The sequence below is a fragment of the Centropristis striata genome, chromosome 6 (assembly GCF_030273125.1).
Source record: "Centropristis striata isolate RG_2023a ecotype Rhode Island chromosome 6, C.striata_1.0, whole genome shotgun sequence".
Lineage (NCBI taxonomy): Eukaryota > Metazoa > Chordata > Actinopteri > Perciformes > Serranidae > Centropristis > Centropristis striata.
Window position 1 is genome coordinate 3,715,963 of NC_081522.1, and position 13,841 is coordinate 3,729,803.

At 35.5% G+C, this 13,841-nt stretch overlaps 1 protein-coding gene across 2 annotated transcripts in view; it reads right to left on the reverse strand.

Moving 5' to 3' along the window:
• glg1a (golgi glycoprotein 1a) overlaps positions 1-13,841 on the reverse strand; it is a 70,675-nt gene that overhangs the window by 7,294 nt on the left and 49,540 nt on the right. For both annotated transcript variants that reach the window (XM_059334897.1, XM_059334895.1), the window contains 7 exons: positions 12,557-12,674; positions 10,792-10,884; positions 6,662-6,799; positions 4,658-4,781; positions 3,644-3,786; positions 2,534-2,635; positions 208-315 (listed from right to left, as the gene is read on the reverse strand). In XM_059334897.1, coding sequence (XP_059190880.1) covers positions 208-315; positions 2,534-2,635; positions 3,644-3,786; positions 4,658-4,781; positions 6,662-6,799; positions 10,792-10,884; positions 12,557-12,674 — 826 coding nt within the window. The remainder of the gene's footprint in view (positions 1-207; positions 316-2,533; positions 2,636-3,643; positions 3,787-4,657; positions 4,782-6,661; positions 6,800-10,791; positions 10,885-12,556; positions 12,675-13,841) is intronic.

Consider the following 13,841-nt stretch of genomic DNA (forward strand, 5'->3'; position numbering starts at 1 on the left):
CCGGTATAATAATAATAATAGTAGTATATTACAGTATATAGTAATAATAGTAATGGCAGCAACAGTATATATAATAATAATAATAGTAATAGTAATAATATTAATAACATAGCAAAGTGTCGTGCGTAGATTTAGTTTAGTTTATGATGACGCCGTGATTAACTATTCCCCATGGTGGTCAGTGAAGGCAGCACAGAGTCTGTTTACCTTCTTACAGCCTTCCTGTTTGATCTTCAGCAGATTGACCTTTAGACACTCCTCCACCTGCCCCGTCTGCTCCTGAGCTGCTGCTTCCTCCGCACACAGTCTGGAAATCTGAAAACACATTAGTCATTAACTGTTGAGTGTGCTGCCAGAGTGCCTCTGAGCCCCCAAACAAGGCAGAGCACTAGATCTGCATTGGTCCCGTTTTATTTTAATTTTTGGAGAAAAAAAAAATCATCTTCTCAGCAGTTATTAACCCTTATACTTTAAATGCCAGTTGGTTTACATAATGTCACTGTTGTAGTTTACTTTAGTGTTTCTATTTTATGCAGCTTTATACTTTTACATCACTACTGTTTTTGTTAAATACACTACTGGTCAAAAGTTTTAGAACACACCAACTTTTCCAGAATTGAATTGAAAATGATGCAGTTTAATGTCTCAGTGTACTCTGAAATTAATGCACATTTGCAACATTTAAAATTCTTTATTGAGCATGATAGTGTTTTGAAAGTTAAAAAAAGATTCAAAATCACATTTTATGTTGGACTAAAGGACTAAAAAAAAGACACAAAATGACCAAAAAAAGACACAAAATGACTAAAAAAAGAAACAAAATGACCAAAAAAAAAGACACAAAATGACTTACAAAGACATGAAAAGAATTCAAAAATGGACAAAATAGCCCAAGACTCCATAGAGTTAAGTTGTTAACCCATTTCTTGTTCCCTGAAAAAGGCTTGTATAATTCTGAAATGTACATTATATTTCAGTTTTTGTTAACCTTACCTTTTTTTATTTACCTCTGGCAGTTCACCACTTACCTTTGTACCCTTTCAAGCTGTTCATTTGACTTGAACTGCTTGAATTTCAATAAAAAACTGGAAAAATTGGGGTGTTCTAAAACTTTTGACCGGTAGTGTAAATAAAAAAGTACCTCAAGGTTGCACTGACAGTAAATGTACTTCTCATCACGGATTTTCAGCTTTAAATGTCTTCAGAAATTATAAAATTTAAGATGTGAAGGAAGTTTGCGTATAATCTGTATCTTTAGCCAAAACTAAAGCATTTGAAATTGGTCCTTTCAGCCAACCGTAGCAGTCGATGTCACTAAACTACCAATGAAAACAGTCGTTTCTCCTCCTCAGCTCATGAACAGGCTGTCAGCTCCCCCTGCTGGCCACACAGCCTATGGGCAAAACACGTCAAATAATTCCAGTTGAATCGAGTTCTTCATGATACAGTTTACTTAAATCATAAAGCATCTGTCCTGATCTGATGCTGACAAGTGCAACATTTGAAAAGCTAATAAATAATAAAAAAAAAAAAAAAAAAAAAAATATATATATATATATATATATATATATATATATATATGTTCTGTGGTAACAGTAATGATGCTTGAACTAGCTGCAAGATTTACACATTTCGAGATCCTCAAAAATACTTTTTTTAAAGTATCTGAAGGGATGTCATTAAAAATGAATCCTTAAATGACAGACTGTGAAAGCCTCGTTCATGGTATTAGTACCGTAATTTTCAGACTATAAGCCGCGCCTTTTTCCCCATTTTTCGATTCTGCGGCTTATATAACGGTGCGGCTAATCTATGGATTTTTACAGCTAACGGCCACTAGGTTACCTCCTAAATCTATGGATTTTACAGGTTACAGTCCACCAACTTTAACTCTATGGGCTCTATGACCGGCCCGCGAGGAGCGGCGGGCTCCAGCAGGAAAAGCTGGAGGCAGGTGTACGTACCAGATCGGCTCGGGGTCCTTCATATACTTTTAGGCTATTTTTCACTTGTCTGTGTGTATTTGTGTCGAAAGCTACTTGGTTTGTCGGAGTCGCCGTGTCGTAATCAGCGTTAGACGAAGGACCCCGAGCCAATCTGGCAGGGCGCCGGAAAAGAGTGAAACAGGTAGCGCGCAAAAGTAAAAGTGAAACCGAGAGTGGTACGAGAGACAGAACGAGAGACAGACCGACATTACGAGAGCGAGATAGTTTGTGCAAAGGAAGTTTTCATGCACAAACCCTCATTATGGAAAACAAACGTAGAAATGCATATGATGCAGCTTTTAAGTTAAAGACAGTCAATCTGGCTGTAAAAGAAGCTTCCTCAAGCAGCCATCTCTTTCCCCACAATCCCCTCTGTGCACGAACCCTTACATATGGTAATTAAACATTAAAACACCTGCGGCTTATAGTCCAGTGCGGCTTATATATGTACACATCATTCAATTTAGCTGCTGCGGCTTATACTCCGGTGCACCTTATAGTGCGGAAAATACGGTATGTGTGCGTTAAGAAAGCAGAAATGTGTGAACCTCCTGTGTGCAGTGGATCTGCAGCTGCGGGTCCAGCCTGTAGTCCAGCGCCGACTCCTGCAGGATGACCTGGATCTGAGCCTCGCAGTCTGGAGACAACCGCTGTCACAACACAAACACACAAACACACGTGTTAATATTTTTATGAGCTAAATTATTATTTCAAGAACTTTCCAGACTAAACCTTTTTATTCATAGGCCAACTGTCTTTAGGGTGTCTCAATTTAAGATGCATCAACTGGTTGAGGATTTCACACCGCTTTCAGTTCTCAGTTGTTTTTTCATTATTTTTTCTTCATCTTTCATTACTTATAATAAATAGCGAAATTCTAGAAAGCTGTCCAAAACGTATTGGTTTCCATCTAATGAACACCAGCACACACACTTTATATAAAACATAAAACAAGGATTTTGTTTGTACTCCTAACACAAAACTCTTTTATTTATAATTTTTTTGTAATAATATTATTATTAATAATAATAATAATATATTATTATTATTATTATTATTAATAATAATAATAATAATAATAATAATAATAATAATCATCATAATAATAATAATAATAATAATAATAAGAAGAAGAAGAAGAAGAAGAAGAAGAAGAAGAAGAAGAAGTGATTGTGATGATGATATAAGAAATCATGACTGTTTATGTCTTATATTACTTTATGAGTCGTTGAGTACCCTGAAAAGTGCAATATATAAAATGTATTATTATTAATTATTATTAATATTATGATAATTATTATTTTTATTTTTTTTTACAGAGCGGATACGTCGTTTTGTAGTATTTGTATAAGCTCTCAAATACTTTTAGAATTTCATTTCCATCTGCTACAGAGGCTGAAAAATCTATTATTTAGTAGAAGCGTTGACACCTCTGTTGAATTTCCAGAAAAACTTCAGGTTTTAGGGGCTGATTTCAAAATCGCCCAGAGGTTTTACAGGCGTTTTAGGCCTCAATGGGTTAATATCAATCTGTCCTAAAATATAGGCAGAAAACTTCAGTGTCATGTTTTCAGATTTTGGAAGAACTTTGGAGGTAAAGCTCTCTAAACTAACTCTCAGATGTGTTGTTTACAGCGGAAACAATCCAAGCGTCTGACCTGGTCGGCGTATTTGAGTTTGAGGCAGGAGATGACCTGACCCTCCAGCTCGCTGTCCGCCGTCGCCTTGTTCAGGATCGGCTGACAGAACTTTGGGATGTCGGCTTTACAGGCTTTCCTCAGCACCGGGTTCAGCCTGTAGTCTGCAGAAACACACACACATGGTTTCAGCAGTGGGACTGAGACAAAAGTCTGATTTAAGCTGAGTGGTGTGTGTGTGTGTGTGTGTGTGTGTGTGTGTCAAGCTTATTATAGTTAACGAAAACTAACGAAATAACGAAAACTAGAATTGAAAAAACATTTTCGTTAACTGAAATAAAAACAAAAACTAGAGTTTTTAAAAAAACGATAACTAACTGAAACTGTATTTTGTAGTTACAAAACTAACTAAAACTAAATAAAATTATAGTGAAAATGTCCTTAGTTTTCGTTTTTTTTGTCAACTTTTTCCATTCATAATTCAGTGTTTCTATTTCAACATGCAACACATGGTGAATATGTTTACTGAGACTGGGATGTTTACACTAGAACCAAAACACGAAACACCCAGAACTGTAAGAGTTAATAACCTTATTGGCGCTGAGATGATAAACCAAAGGAAATGAACGCACATACCCATTACAAAAAAACTAAAACTAACAAACAAACTAATAAAAACTAAACTAAAACTAAGCGTTTTCAAAAATAAAAACTAAACTAAAACTAGAAAACTCACTCTAAAAACTAACTAAAACTAACTGAATTTGAAAACAAAAATTCACAACGAAATTAAAACTAAAACTGATGAAAAATTCAAAACTATTATAACCTTGCAAGGGAATTCACTTTCCCAATGAGGGTCCTCACAAAGATAGAAGTACAAGAGTGTGTGTGTGTGTTCTTGCACTTCCTACATAGTGAGGACCGGAACACATTTTTAACCAACAGAGTGAGGACATTTTTGCAAAGTGAAGACATTTCGGCCGGTCCTCACTTCTTTCAAGGCTTTTTTGAGATTTCAGACTTTGTGTGTACCTGTGTTCTGGGTGATCTGTCTCTTGGTGATCATCTGTTTGCATTTAGGATCCATCAGCTCGCTGTTCTTGTTCTGCTTCAGACACTGAAGAACGTTCTTTCCCTCTGCGTCCGTGCAGAACCGCTGAAACACACATTCATACCACGCTGCTGTTACAAACGGGAGCAAACTCAAGGGGCCCCATTCACGAACCGTTCTTAAGAACAAATTTGTTCTTAAGTCCTCCTTACGAAGATTGTGGCATTCATGATTTTTTTTTTTCTTATCCAGGATTTTTCTTCAGGACTCTTAAGCACATTTCAGTGCTGACATGTTGGCATGGTTGTGTTGTCTTCTTTTGTCAAGTTCAATAAAATACATTACAGTGCCATTCATGTATTTATTTATTTATGTATTTATTTATTTATTCATTATTTTATTTTCTCATTTTTTCATTTTTCATTTTCATTTCATTCATGCCGTCAATTAGTGATAGCACACATTCAAGGACAGTTTGATTTCACAAAGTGTGATTGACTTGGAGTTACTGTACATTGTGTTGTTAAAATGTTCCCTTTATTTTTTTTGAGCAGTGTATATACAGTCATGGAAAAAATTATTAGAACATTGTTTTCTTCAATTTCTTGCTCATTTTAATGCATCCACTGCACTGTAACTGCCTCCCAGGCCTCCTTTTTGTTTGTGTTGGTGCAACCTGCACTAAGGCTGCTAAATATAATTTTCTTCCTCCGAGTGATCTCCTGCAGCAGAACTTCTAGTTCTGAACTGCTAAAGTTTTTTTTTTTTTTTTTTTTAACCTTCTTTTTACCTGTGCTCCAACAGATTTTTTGCTTTATGCATTCTGTTTCTGTTTCCTCTGTGTGGCGTCTCCACACGGCCCTGCTGTCCTTTTTATGCGCCCTTTTATGGGCATTAATGGGCGGTTACCTATGCTAATCCTATGTTAATTAGACTCACCTGGCACGCCCGCTCTATTTACGAGGAGATGGCATTCATCAATTTAAGAACATGGCTGCGAACAATTCAGCGGCTTAAGAACACATTGATGAATCTGACGTAGGGTCTTCTTAGAAATCTTCTTAAGAAAGAATCTAAGAAGATTCTTAAGAAAATATTGGTGAATGAGGCACAATGTGCTTTTACTGGGGCTGCAACAGTTTGTGTGTTTATGATTTAGGCCCCGTTTACACGAGGACGCTCGCGGGTAAAAACGACAAAATATTTTATCGGAAGTGCCTTTCGTTTAGACGGTGACGGCGTTTTTTGGGCTTAAAGACGCAAAAATCTGAAACCACCCTCCAAAGTGGAAAAGTTGAATCCTCTCCTCCATAGCGTGTCGTCTACACTGACAAGACACAAAACTCTGATCTGATCTGCTCACGTCACGTATGTGTTTACGTCACATACATGCTCCAGTACAGGAAATAAACAAACGTGGGATTATTTCCATGCGTGGGACCTTCAAGCTGCTCTGGCAGCTCTAATAAACTTACAGGAGTCTTTCCACCAAATGTACAGGATATGTACAGATAGTATTAGTGAACAGAGAAGGATCTGGAATTACCTCCATCACATTCTGGATGCAGCAATTGGTCGGAGGCGAGCCAGACGGCTGTGAATGAGACCTGGGAGATCTAGTGATGGTGGAGAACTTTGTGGAAGGAGTAGCTGATGAAAATGTGTGGCGTGAAAACTTCTGCATGCCCAAAGATGCTCTTATGGCTTTAAGTGATGCCGCCTGGCTGCATACAATCGAATTTCACACACTTTTGCGTCACAGTATGCAGCAGATTTCCTCCCGAAAACGCTCGTCTAAACGAGGAATAAAAAGTGAAGACGCGACGCCACTTTTGCGTCTTCTGTTCAGACCGTCATCATGTAAACGTAGCCTAAGTTAGTGGTCACAATCCGGTCCATGCAGCTGAGCACAAAGTTTTAGATTGACACATGTAATGTGAAACTGTACTGGCTTGTCCTGGTCACATGTTGCTGGTTTTACTCACCCGGATCATGTGCTTGCAGACTCTCATCAGCTGATAGTCCAGTTCAGGATCAACCATCTCCACCTCCTGCAGCTTGAAGATCCGCTGGTGGCAACGCTGGGTCAGCTGACGCTTGTTCTCCTTCAGACACTCAATAACCTACAGAGGAAAGGAGAGAAAGAGAGACAGTTTTGACTATAAGACATATTCACTGGCTACAGTTTATTTTTAAATGTATACATTGCAATGATCCTGTCTATTTACAACAATTTTTGATTCCATATTCCTCAACATATCAATTACGACACTCATCTCAGTACTTCTTTTTCATTCCTACAGTGAACAAAACAATTGGTAAAAAAGCATTTAAGTTCAAAGCGCCATCTGACTGGAATAATCTTCCTTTAAACATACGATCATTGACGTCTTTTCACAGTTTTAAATATGCCCTGTCTTCTTATTTTGAGTTAAACTGCACATGTTTCAGATAATATTATGTCATATTTATTTTATTTCTTTTTTATTTTAAAAAATGCAATTTCAATTTACAATAATATTATGTTACTTCTTTCAGTTTTACTAGGCTAATGTTATGGCCAACTTGTGGCCATTGAGAGGTTGTGATTATTCTTGTGTTCATTTTTTGTTTGTTATGTTTGTGTTGATGCCTGTTGTCTTTGTTGTTGTATGTCTGTAAATTGTTGAGTGTTTTGTTTTGTAATGTACTTTAGGACCCCCTCGAAAACCAGAGGATTCCTCTCAAGGGGTTTATCCTACTCAATAAAATTTCTGATGATGACTATTGGACTGAATTAAGCAAGTGACCATTTCAGTTTAAATAATCAAGGTGGCATCATGGCGGTCTTTGGAGCTTCTTTGCGCAATCAACGACTTACAAATCACAAAAACTCACCTTGACACCAGACAATTTAAATGAAAAAAAAAAACCAAATTATGTTGTTTATCCCTCTGAACTCCACAACTGGCTGTCCGGTATTTATTATTACAAATAAATAAAAATGACCAAAATAACACCATTTACTGCAGTAGAAACAGGAATAATCACTTGATTTGATTTGGTAGAATGCTTTTGTCAGGAAAAAATTACAAATCTAAGCTTTGAATTGTGAAATTTTAATCAAAGTCACATAATTCTTCATCTTATTTCGCCAAAAATAAACCATGTGCACTGGCCAGATATTGTAAAAATAATGAATGTCTCAGCTGAGAGCAACTGTCACATGATAAAAATTTAGCAAAACTTGGGACTGAACTGTAGACTGCTTACACAGAGCAGAGACCAGAGAGGTTATAAACATGTATAGCATGTGAAGAACCCATATTTTTCCAATTTTGGGAACACTTGTGAATTCCTTTTTATTCAACTTTTGGTTTAAAAAAAACCCTCCACGTTCTTTCTATGAGTTATGCTATTTTAACAGTTATACTGCACAAAACATACACTACCAGTCAAAAGTTTTAGAACACCCCAATTTTTCCAGTTTTTTATTGAAATTCAAGCAGTTCAAGTCAAATGAACAGCTTGAAAGGGTACAAAGGTAAGTGGTGAACTGCCAGAGGTAAATAAAAAAAGGTAAGCTTAACCAAAACTGAAAAATAATGTACATTTCAGAATTATACAAGTAGGCCTTTTTCAGGGGACAAGAAATGGGTTAACAACTTAACTCTATGGAGTCTTGGGCTATTTTGTCCATTTTTGAATTCTTTTATGTCTTTATAAGTCATTTTGTGGTTTTTTTTTTTGTCATTTTGTGTCTTTTTTTGGTCGTTTTGTGTCTTTTTTTAGTCATTTTGTGTCTTTTGGTGTCTTTTTTTTTGTCATTTTGTGTCTTTTTTTGGTCATTTTGTGTCTTTTTTTGGTCATTTTGTGTCTTTTTTGGTCATTTTGTGTCTTTTTTTAGTCCTTTAGTCCAACATAATATGTGATTTTGAATCTTTTTTTTTACTTTCAAAACACTATCATGCTCAATAAAGAATTTTAAATGTTGCAAATGTGCATTAGTTTCAGAGTACACTGAGACATTAAACTGCATAATTTTCAATTAAATTCTGGAAAAGTTGGTGTGTTCTAAAACTTTTGACCGGTAGTGTATATTTGTGGAATCAGCACTATCATGGCTAGAAGTAGGAAAAACTCCGAGGTGCAGGACTTGTATATCGCTGAGAGAAATGAGGTCAGATTGAGAAAAATGTGGTGGGAGCAAGAAAAAATGCTGCTTGGAATTCAGAAAATGAGTCCAAAAAACTTCCCTTAACTGATGTCTGTCCTAAATGTGTCTGGGCATTTAATCTGTAGAGAATACCTGATACTGACACCATACTGACATTTCTGACATTTTTATGCAATTACCCAAAGTTTATTTAGAGATAACTCAACAATCTGTTCCACAACAGTGTAAATGAATACTGACTTGTTCAAAAAATAATATCTGCCCTTTCTTGAGGTAACAATGGGGGAAATAAGATTGCTTTTGGTGTGGTGTATCTCAGCTATTCTCAACCTTGGGGTCGGGACCCCCAATTGGGGTTGCGAGATGATTTCTGGGGGTCGCCAAATCATTTTGGAAGTCAGCTCTGTCTCCACTGTGTTAAAGTGTTCATGTGTTAATGTGTTTTAGTCTTTTTGGTCACTTAATGTTTCTTTTTGGTCATTTTGTGTCTTTTTTTTGTTCATTTTGTGTCTTTTTAGGTCATTTTATGTCTTTTTGTGGTCAATTTGTGTCTTTTTTGGTCATTTTGTTTCCTTTTTTTGGTCATTTTGTGTCTTTTTCTGGTCCTTTTGTGTCTTTTTCTGGTCCTTTTGTGTCTTTTTTTGGTAATTTTGTGTCTTTTTCTATAGTCATTTTGTGTCTTTTTTTTTAGTCATTTTGTGTCTTTTTTTGTTCATGTTGTGTCTTTTTTTGTCATTTTGTGTCTTTTTTTTGTCATTTTGTGTCTTTTTTTGTTCATTTTGTGTCTTTTTAGGTCATTTTATGTCTTTTTGTGATCATTTTGTGGTCAATTTGTGTCTTTTTTGGTCATTTTGTTTCCTTTTTTTTTTTGTCATTTTGTGTCTTTTTTGGTCATTTTGTTTTCCTTTTTTTTTAGTCATTTTGTGTCTTCTTTGGTCCTTTTGTGTCTTTTTTTAGTCATTTTGTGTCTTTTTTGGTCCTTTTGCGTCTTTTTTTAGTCATTTTGTGTCTTTTTTGGGTCATTTTGTGTCTTTTTTTGGTCCTTTTGTGTCTTTTTTGGTCCTTTAGTGTCTTTTTTGGTCCTTTAGTGTCTTTTTTTAGTCATTTTGTGTCTTTTTTGGTCCTTTTGTGTCTTTTTTGGTCCTTTTGTGTCTTTTTTGGTCCTTTTGTGTCTTTTTTTGGTCCTTTTGTGTCTTTTTTGGTCCTTTAGTGTCTTTTTTTAGTCATTTTGTGTCTTTTTTGGTCCTTTTGTGTCTTTTTTGGTCCTTTTGTGTCTTTTTTTAGTCATTTTGTGTCTTTTTTTAGTCATTTTGTGTCTTTTTTGGTCCTTTTGTGTCATTTTTGGTCCTTTTGCGTCTTTTTTTGTTCATTTTGTGTCTTTTTTTGGTCATTTTGTGTCTTTTTTGGTCCTTTTGTGTCTTTTTTGGTCTTTTAGTGTCTTTTTTTGTTCATTTTGTGTCTTTTTTTTTAGTCATTTTGTGTCTTTTTTTTTAGTCATTTTGTGTCTTTTTTGGTCATTTTGTGTCTTTTTTTAGTCATTTAGTGTCTTTTTTGGTCATTTTGTGTCTTTTTTGGTCATTTTGTGTCTTTTTTTGGTCATTTTGTTTCTTTTTTGGGTGATCTGAACTGTGCGTGTGAGATTGTGTTCAGTGAGCGGGGGTCACGGACAACATGCATGTTAAATTGGGAGTCGCGACTCAAAAAGGTTGAGAACTACTGGTGTATATGACGGTTTAGAACAGCTGACAGCCATCAGTAAGTCCTGAGGGCAGTTAGTTCTGAATATATGACCATGTGGGGCTAACCTATAATTTGTGACTGTCCTTTGATGTCCTTCCACCTGGTGTTTTATGATGTTATGGCTTTTTGACTGTTAAATTTCTCTCACAACGAACAAAGGCGCGTGTGTGTGTGTGTGTGTGTGTGTGTGTGTGCGTGTGTGTGTGTGTGTGTGTGTACCTGTGCGTTGCCAAAGGCCACGTTCTGACACAGTTTGTTGATGTCCTGCTTACAGGAGTCGTACAGCTCCGGGTCCAGGCGGATGTCCTCCGACTGCAGAGATTCAGGGGAGGATTTAGTGGATTTAAAGAAAACACAGACACTTTCTAGTTTGTGCAGGAAAGGAAAAAATAAACTTTTGATTTGATTTAAGTTCATTTCCAATATGAAAACAAATAATAATAATAAAATAAAAAAAGAGTCAGACAAAACATTTAACATGACAGAATACATATTCGAAAAGGAGTGAGAAGAAGTAAAACTTATGAACTCCCACCCCCTCTCCTTAAATATGACAAGTTAACATCCTTGTCTAAACATGACAGGTCTATAGTTTGTGAAATGATGTTTGTTTCCAGCCTTGAACAGAGATATTACTTTAGCTATTTTCATTTTTTGTGGAAATGAATCGGTTTGAAATGAGAAATTACAGATGTATGTTAATGGCTTTGAAATTCCCCCAATTACCTTTTTTACTAGTGACATATTGATATCATTAAAGTCAGTGGACCAAACTCAGATGGTCTTAAAGACACATCTCAAGAGAGATAAAAACATCAAGAGTACAAACCTTCAAAAAGATGTGTTGTTAAATGCTAAGCAAGACTAAGTTGTACATTAAACCTACGTTGGAACTTTTTTTGAGCAGGTGCAACACTTAAAACATTTATAGATGGTAAACTTAAATTGGAAATTAAGACACCAACATCAGTGGTAAACCTGATCACTGTGAAACAACATGCACCTCCAAAACATATGTTTTTTTTATTATGAGCTGAGAAAAACAGTCCTGTTTTCAGCTTTATAAGGAGGTATTATTCACTTCATCCAATCTGATTTTAAATGCCTTACGTAACATTAACAGGATAATATTTTCAAGCTTGTCATTCTCATGAAAAAAATAACATTTAATCCTTCAGTTTATCTTCATTTTAACCAAAATTGGAAATTAAAAAAATGGTGATTTTCTCACAATTACCTAGTGGACCGTCTTGTCTCTATCAAGGTTATAATAGTTTTGGATTTTTCATTAGTTTTAGTTTTAATTTCGTTGTGAATTTTTTTTTCAAATTCAGTTAGTTTTAGTTAGTTTTTAGAGTGAGTTTTCTAGTTTTAGTTTAGTTTTTAGTTTTTGAAAATGCTTAGTTTTAGTTTAGTTTTTAGTAGTTTTAGTGTTAGTTTTTGTTTTTTTGTAATGGGCTATGTGTTGGGTGCAAGATTCAAAGAGTTCATAATAAATTTTGCGTTTATTTCTTTTGGTTTATCATCTCAGCCCCAATAAGGTTATTAACTCTTACAGTTCTGGGTGTTTTGAATTTTGGTTCTAGTGTAAACATCCCAGTCTCAGTAAACATATTCACCATGTGTTGCATGTTCCAATAAATACACTGAATTATGAATGAAAAAAGTTGACAAAAACGAAAACTAAGGACATTTTCACTATAATTTTAGTTAGTTTTAGTTAGTTTTGTAACCACACAATACAGTTTCAGTTAGTTATCGTTTTTTTAAAAACTCTCGTTTTTATTTTTATTTCAGTTAACGAAAATCTTTTTTCAATTCTAGTTTTCGCTATTTCGTTAGTTTTCGTTAACTATAATAACCTTGGTCTCTATGCTGCTGCTTGAGTGTCAGTGAAGCTCTTTGGAAACTAATCAGTTGTTACACTGGACTGACTGACTGAGACAGTGCTGTGTGTTGGTGAAGTCTGTGTCAGCGAACGTACCATCTCCACCTCCTCCACCCGCAGCTGTTTACGACATTTGATGGACACCCGCTGCTCCTTGGCGTCCTGCAGGGTGTCGTTCCTCACCGTGGTGCTGAGGCAGATCACCACGTCCACCCTGAATGACAGGAAGACAGGAGGATATACACTACTGGTCAAAAGTTTTAGAACACCCCAATTTTTCCAGTTTTTTATTGAAATTCAAGCAGTTCAAGCCAAATGAACAGCTTGAAAGGGTACAAAGGTAAGTGGTGAACTGCCAGAGGTAAATAAAAAAAGGTAAGCTTAACCAAAACTGAAAAATAATGTACATTTCAGAATTATACAAGTAGGCCTTTTTCAGGGAACAAGAAATGGGTTAACAACTTAACTCTATGGAGTCTTGGGCTATTTTGTCCATTTTTGAATTCTTTTCATGTCTTTGTAAATCATTTTGTGTCTTTTTTTGGTCATTTTGTGTCTTTTTTTGTCATTTTGTGTCTTTTTTTAGTCATTTTGTGTCTTTTAGTGTCTTTTTTTGTCATTTTGTGTCTTTTTTTTGGTCATTTTGTGTCTTTTTTTTGTCATTTTGTGTCTTTTAGTGTCTTTTTTTGTCATTTTGTCTTTTTTTGGTCATTTTGTGTCTTATGTCATTTTGTGTCTTTTTTTTGGTCATTTTGTGTCTTTTTTTAGTCCTTTAGTCCAACATAAAATGTGATTTTGAATCTTTTTTTTTTACTTTCAAAACACTATCATGCTCAATAAAGAATTTTAAATGTTGCAAATGTGCATTAATTTCAGAGTACACTGAGACATTAAACTGCATAATTTTCAATTAAATTCTGGAAAAGTTGGTGTGTTCTAAAACTTTTGACCAGTAGTGTACACCCAGTCCAACTTGTACTTTATACAATATGTCCGTCAAGATTATGACGTGCAATTGTTGATCAATTTTGGATTAAACTGCAATGCAAATATAAGAGACAGTGACAACGCAACAGCCTGCTCCAAACCGTTTGTAACATTCAAGCTGCCTTGCTATTTTTTTTCTTCAAATTTAAAAAAACAATCTTTATCACATTACCAAACTTTGCTCAGCATTTGCTGGACCGCTGGGTGGAAAAAAAGTGTTGGCAGCCAACATTACAATTCAGTCACCAGTCTTCCTCTGCAACACAGAGCTGAAAACCTCAGGACGAGTTTAAGGAAAGTGAACTGACCAGGCATCGTTTACAAAAACACCTGGAAAAAGTTGAGAATGGTAGTTTATTTCCCACCTTTGAGCTGAAAATACATTGTAACATAA